This window comes from Rosa chinensis, chromosome 1 (genome assembly GCF_002994745.2).
Source record: "Rosa chinensis cultivar Old Blush chromosome 1, RchiOBHm-V2, whole genome shotgun sequence".
In the NCBI taxonomy this organism is placed as follows: Eukaryota; Viridiplantae; Streptophyta; class Magnoliopsida; order Rosales; family Rosaceae; genus Rosa; species Rosa chinensis.
The window spans coordinates 31525418-31531680 of record NC_037088.1 but is presented as its reverse complement, the minus strand read 5'-3'; the positions used below and the strand labels follow the sequence as shown (position 1 = coordinate 31531680).

At 40.4% G+C, this 6263-nt stretch overlaps 2 protein-coding genes across 2 annotated transcripts; both read left to right on the top strand.

Moving 5' to 3' along the window:
- The first annotated feature begins 716 nt into the window (after positions 1–716).
- LOC112174609 (UDP-glucose flavonoid 3-O-glucosyltransferase 6) lies at positions 717–2336 on the top strand. Its single transcript, XM_024312417.2, has one exon. The coding sequence runs from the start codon at positions 831–833 to the stop codon at positions 2271–2273; it is 1443 nt and encodes a 480-aa protein (XP_024168185.1). The 5' UTR covers positions 717–830; the 3' UTR covers positions 2274–2336.
- Positions 2337–3897: 1561 nt separating this feature from the next.
- On the top strand, positions 3898–5626 carry LOC112196660 (putative UDP-glucose flavonoid 3-O-glucosyltransferase 3). The gene has a single exon (XM_024337072.2). It carries the CDS (start codon positions 3974–3976, stop codon positions 5405–5407), a length of 1434 nt encoding a protein of 477 aa, XP_024192840.1. The 5' UTR covers positions 3898–3973; the 3' UTR covers positions 5408–5626.
- Positions 5627–6263: the final 637 nt, after the last annotated feature.

Genomic DNA, 6263 nt, shown 5'->3' with positions numbered 1-6263 from the left:
TTTTGATGCCACTCTGAACAACCATACTTTACCTTCAAAATCACACCCATCCAATGATCATGATTTGCATTTTGCAAGAAAGTCTATACCTTCGATGTTGTTGACCTACTTCCACATGAGCTATGGACATCGAGCTACCTATTCAATCTCTATGTTGTTCTAAATTATTGTGCTCGAGATTCACATTTAGCTAGCCAAGTTTAGTACCAAATTCGTAATATTTTTCATATTTTGAAATATGTAAATCCACAAATACTCTAGTTAGAATACCAGCTTTTGTAGTTTGTAAATAAGTAACAGCTTCAATTATAATACATATTCGGCAAGAAAGTAAACCAACGTTTCTTGAATTACAATTGCTACTCTATTATGCAAAAAATTGAGGTGGAAAACAAACCCACAGTATCGCGCGGGATTCGTAACTACTCTTACATTAAATTAATGAAAATAATTTGAGTGTTATAATCTCAACTTGAAATCAACATTTGATGATAGATTGATTAAAAGAGTGATATTAGGTGATTGAATATTGTGACCAGATAGTTGAATCGGAACATCAAGACGAGTTTCTTCAAAGCCAATGCCAGCAAAGACATGACGTCAATTGCTAGGAAAATGCCAAGAAACATTAACTCGTATACAAACAACCATTATTATTCGATAGATACAATTGTCATTCATGCACAAGTTATATATATAGGTGCATATTTACCATATATATAATATGAGCTTGTCATATATATCCCATCACGATATCTTCTATACTTGATTCTGTCCTCACAAACTACGCTTGAGCAAAACACCTCTCTTCTACCTCAGGCTACTTTCAAATGAAGAAAGCTTCAGAGCTGATCTTCATCCCAATCCCAGGGATTGGCCACATCGTCTCAACAGTTGAGATTGCAAAGCTCCTCCTCTCTCGAGATGACAACCTCTTCATTACAATCCTCATCATGAAGTTCCCCTTCACCGCAGACGGCAGCGACGCCTACATCAAGTCCTTGGCAGACCCGTCGTCGAAGACGCAGCGCATCAGTTTCGCCAACCTCCCACAAGAACAATTCCAAGGAACCGGGGCCACCGGCTTCTTCACTTTCATCGACAGCCACAAGTCCCACGTCAAAGATGCCGTCACTAAACTCACCGACTCCGGATCCGAGACTCGAATTGCCGGGTTTGTCATCGACATGTTCTGCACGGGAATGATTGACGTGGCCAACGAATTTGGGCTTCCTAGCTACGTTTTCTACACCTCTGGAGCGGCGGATCTCGGGCTCATGTTCCACCTCCAAGCCATACGTGATGAAGAGAACAAGGACTGCACCGAGTTCAAGAACTCGGATGCCGAGTTGGTCGTCCCGAGTTTTGTAAACCCCTTGCCGGCTGCTAGAGTCTTGCCTGGTGTGGTTTTCGACAAGGAGGCGTGCAACTTCTTCCTCAACTTTGCCAAAAGGTATAGAGAGACCAAGGGTCTTTTGGTTAACACGTTCCTGGAGCTGGAATCTCACGCTCTTCAGTCTCTCAGTTCGGACGGTAAGATCCCTCCGGTGTACCCGGTGGGACCCATATTGAACGTCAAGAGCAATGATAACCAAGTGAGTTCGGAGAAGTCGAAGCAGAAGTCGGATATCTTGAAGTGGCTTGATGACCAGCCTCCGTTGTCTGTAGTGTTCTTGTGCTTCGGGAGCATGGGTTGCTTTGGCGAGGACCAAGTAAAAGAGATCGCACACGGACTCGAGAAAGCTGGGTTTCGGTTCTTGTGGTCTCTACGCCAGCCCCCGACCGGCCCGACGAGCAAGATTGGTTTTCCAAGTGATTACGCGGATTACAGTACCATCTTGCCAGAAGGGTTTCTCGATCGGACGGCTGAGATTGGGAAAGTCATAGGGTGGGCCCCACAGGTGGCTATCTTGGCTCATCCGGCGGTCGGAGGATTTGTGTCTCATTGCGGGTGGAACTCTACGCTGGAAAGTATCTGGTATGGTGTGCCGATTGCCACGTGGCCGTTTTATGCCGAGCAACAAGTGAATGCCTTTGAGCTGGTGAAGGAATTGAAATTGGCTGTTGAGATCGACATAGGTTATAGGAAGGACAGTGGGGTGATTGTGAGTAGGCAAGACATAGAGAAAGGGATAAAGCAGGTAATGGAGCAAGATAGTGAAATAAGGACGAGGGTGAAAGAAATGAGTCAAATGAGCCAGAAAGCTTTGGCGGATGATGGGTCCTCATTCTCATCACTAGGGCGTTTTATTGATCAAATTCAAAGCTCGTGAACCTAGTCTAAGATGGGTGTAAACAAATTCATTTCCTTAATATATGGTCTTCTTTGTATTTAATTGATTCTTATACAGTTTATAATTTACGATTTACATGATCATATCTATATTGTATTCCGTACATTGAGAGCTAGCACTATTTTAGTACATTCAGCTCATGTTGCTCTTCAACGACTTTAGAATATTTAGCTACCATTGTACTGTTTATTTCCTTCATTTTCTTTCGAAACAATATCCATTCATTCCTTGATGTACCCTTATTAACTTCTCTCACACCATTGAATTTTAGCTACCATTGTGCTTTTCATTTATTTCCTTCCTTTTCTTTCGAAACAATATCCATTCACTTTTTAACAAACCCTTCATTAACTTCTCAACTCACGTACACCATTGAATTTTAACTAGGGCTACAAAAAAAGCCTTTTTTTTTTTTTTGAAAATAAACAAACAACTCTTTCTTTGTTGCAAATTATTTTTGACAAATTTTGTTGCCTACTTTGAATGTAGAAGTGTAGACCTAAAATTCAGTGAATGAGAATGACTTAATTTGCTGATAATTTTATTAAATGTGTATGAGACAGACTAATCATCTGCATCATAGGTCATATTCAATTCATCAACGTACTTTGATGGGAGACCAAAATAAACCTTAAATATGGTGCTTTAAGTGCTTAGCTTCCATCCCTCTTTCGTAAGTGGAAAAACAACCTAAATATCTCCCACCTAATTAATAAATTGTAGTTACTACTAAAACTAATTAGTAATGATCGTAGAGTTTCAAACTCTTATAAACAAATATTTCCAATGTACGATTAAACACTAATCATTCTCATCGGTACCTGCATATGTGGCAATTTTCAAATTATACACGTGAATTGTTTATTTTAGATAATGTGAATGATGTGTGACTGAGAGGTGTTTAAGCGTGATAAACCTACTTTTACATTATGATAAAGTAATGTGTGGATCATAATAAAAATTAATTATTGATAAGGATTAATTACAAGAAAAATTATCGCCCTAGACCATGGTCATGTGGTGGTCCTAATTGATGTATTTGACCCATATGGCTCGGACAATTACATGGCAATGTCACGTGGTAATCCGGAACTATAGAATAATTATTTTAATTACAGAGACTAAAACCTTTATATATAAACACATTTACAAGATCTCAAATTTGTAATACGGTAATTTTTTTTCCTTAAATCTGACCGAGATTTGAAGAATTGTTTTTTGATAAAAAAAAAACACTAGATATTTGATATCCCAATGAAGTAGGATGTCATTTCCTCTCTACCAACTAAAGCTCGGGATTGGTTTATTTTCATGTAACAAGCTATGTGTCTTTCATGAAGTTTCGCATAAACTGCAAGGTTCTATGCTTGTGTTTTATTTTGCCTTGGTTTCCAAGTCTTTATGGTCCCCGTACAAGATTTTTCAATTCAATTTTGTATCAAATTCAAAGGTTCAGACACTGAGAAACAGCATTTGGCCAATGACAGCAAAGGCATGACATCACCTAAATCTTGGAAGACAAATAAAGAAGTTTGACTGGGTTGTATCTAAAGCACAACCCAACTACATGCATGCACGTGCATATAAATAGACATGTCTGTTAACTGAGCTTTTCATTGCAATACCTTCCACACAATTTATACCTTCTTCTGAGAACTATTTGCATCTCAATCTCCTAAATGAAGCAATCGGCAGAGCTAGTGTTCATCCCATCCCCAGGCATTGGCCACCTCGTGGCTACGGTGGAGGTCGCAAAGCTCCTCCTGTCTCGAGATGATCAACTCTTCATCACCGTCCTCATCATTAAGTTCCCTTTCAGCTTAGACGGCACCGATGCCTACGTTGAGTCCTTCGCGGACTCTTCCATATCACATCGGATCAAGTTCATCAACCTCCCACAGCAGAATATTGAGACACAAGGTAATAGCACCATCAACTTCTTGAACTTCATTGACAATCAGCAAACCAACGTTAAAGATGTTGTCGCCAAACTCATCGAGTCCGAGACCAAGAATCGACTCGCCGGGTTTGTCATCGACATGTTTTGTACCTCTATGATCGACGTAGCCAACGAATTAGGGGTTCCTACCTACATGTTTTTCACATCCCCCGCCTCCATGCTCGGGCTCATGTTCCACCTTCAAGCACTTCGTGATGATCACAACAAGGACTGCATTGAGTTCAAGGACACAACTGCTGATTTGGTAGTCCCGAGTTACTCCAACCCCTTGCCAGCAAGAATCTTACCTAGTTTCCTTCTCGAAAAGGAGACCGGCAACAGGTCCCTCAACTTGGCCAAAAGGTTTAGAGATGTCAAGGGTATTTTGATAAATACATTCACAGAGCTGGAGTCGCACGCACTTCTTTCTCTCAGTTCTGATGGTAAGCTCCCTCCGGTGTATCCGGCGGGACCCATACTAAACGTGAAGAGCGATGACAACAATGACCAAGTGGATTCGAAGCAGTCGAAGCAAAAGTCTGATATCTTGAAATGGCTCGATGATCAGCCTCCGTCGTCTGTAGTGTTTCTGTGCTTCGGGAGTATGGGAAGCTTCAGTGAAGACCAGGTGAAAGAGATTGCCCGCGGATTGGAGCATGCAGGGTTTCGGTTCTTGTGGTCCCTACGTCAGCCTCCACCAAAGGGAGAGATTGGAATGCCCAGCGACTATGCCGATCACACAGGGGTGTTACCTGAAGGGTTTCTTGATCGAACGGCTGGGGTCGGAAAAGTTATAGGGTGGGCGCCACAAGTTGCCATCTTAGCCCACCCGGCAGTCGGAGGTTTCGTCTCTCACTGTGGGTGGAATTCCACTCTGGAGAGCTTGTGGTTTGGAGTGCCGGTTGCCACGTGGCCCTTGCATTCCGAGCAGCAACTAAATGCATTTCAGCTAGTTACGGAACTAGGGATAGCCGTGGAAATTGATATGAGTTATAGGAAGGATGGTCCAGTTGTTGTGACTGCAGAGAAGATTCAGAGTGGAATAAAGGAGCTAATGGAGCTTGATAGTGATGTAAGGAAGAGGGTGAAACAGATGAGAGATAATAGCAAGAAAGCTTTAATGGATGGGGGGTCCTCATATGCTGCGTTGGGACACTTCATTGATCAAATTTAAAGTTTGTGACCACATTTGGGGAAAAGCTTTGATATTGTCTATGATGATAAACTCCATTTAGTGTGTCATATCATATGACCTTTATGCATGACTTTGAGAGTGTTTCATTCTTATGTTATTTCCTTATATAGGAGCATGGTGAAATGACTATATAGTTCTCTTCCGTTTGTAGAAAGTGCATGTTGTACTGTTTTTGATTATTGAGTTTATTTTTATCAAGTGAGATGCTGTAGCTAGTTCTTTTCCTTTTGGCATGGAGAAATTGTCTTGCACTTTATTGATTATTTAGCCTTTATTTTTGTCAAGTGGATGTGTCTAGCTAGAAACTGAAATGAATAGGATTTCATTTTTAGACGCATCTCACAAAACCAAAATAATTAGATTTATATTGATGCCAGGACCAGGTTTAGCTTTTGTTCTCTTACATACCAATATAGCCGTAGAGGTATTTATCAATATACTTGGACATTTTTATCAATATTGACGTAAAAATACGAGGAGACTAATCAAAACTAGCCGTGATATAACAATGAATGAAACTTTTTATTTGCTGAAATAAACATATCTTCAACAAAGATAAGTCAAATCATCACTACAGGAAAAAAGATCATTTACGACGTGAAAAGCACGCCGTAAATTTTGACGTACAAAAATATGCTCTTATAGACCGCGTCATAAAACTAAATTCAATTTTTTAATTTTACGGCGTACATTTTGCAAGCCTTAAATGTATTCTTTTACACGCTGTAAAATTTTCATTCACGACGCACTTTGCAAGCCGTAAATTTGTTTTGCAAAATTTTTTTAAAAAAAATCAATTAATTTCCAATTGTTCCAGAGTCACCCAACATTGCAG

What these genes read in the sequence shown, in the direction of transcription:
- LOC112196660 (XM_024337072.2), top strand. Translation starts at nt 3,974, where the DNA reads ATGAAGCAATCGGCAGAGCTAGTGTTCATCCCATCCCCAGGCATTGGC.
- LOC112174609 (XM_024312417.2), top strand. Translation starts at nt 831, where the DNA reads ATGAAGAAAGCTTCAGAGCTGATCTTCATCCCAATCCCAGGGATTGGC.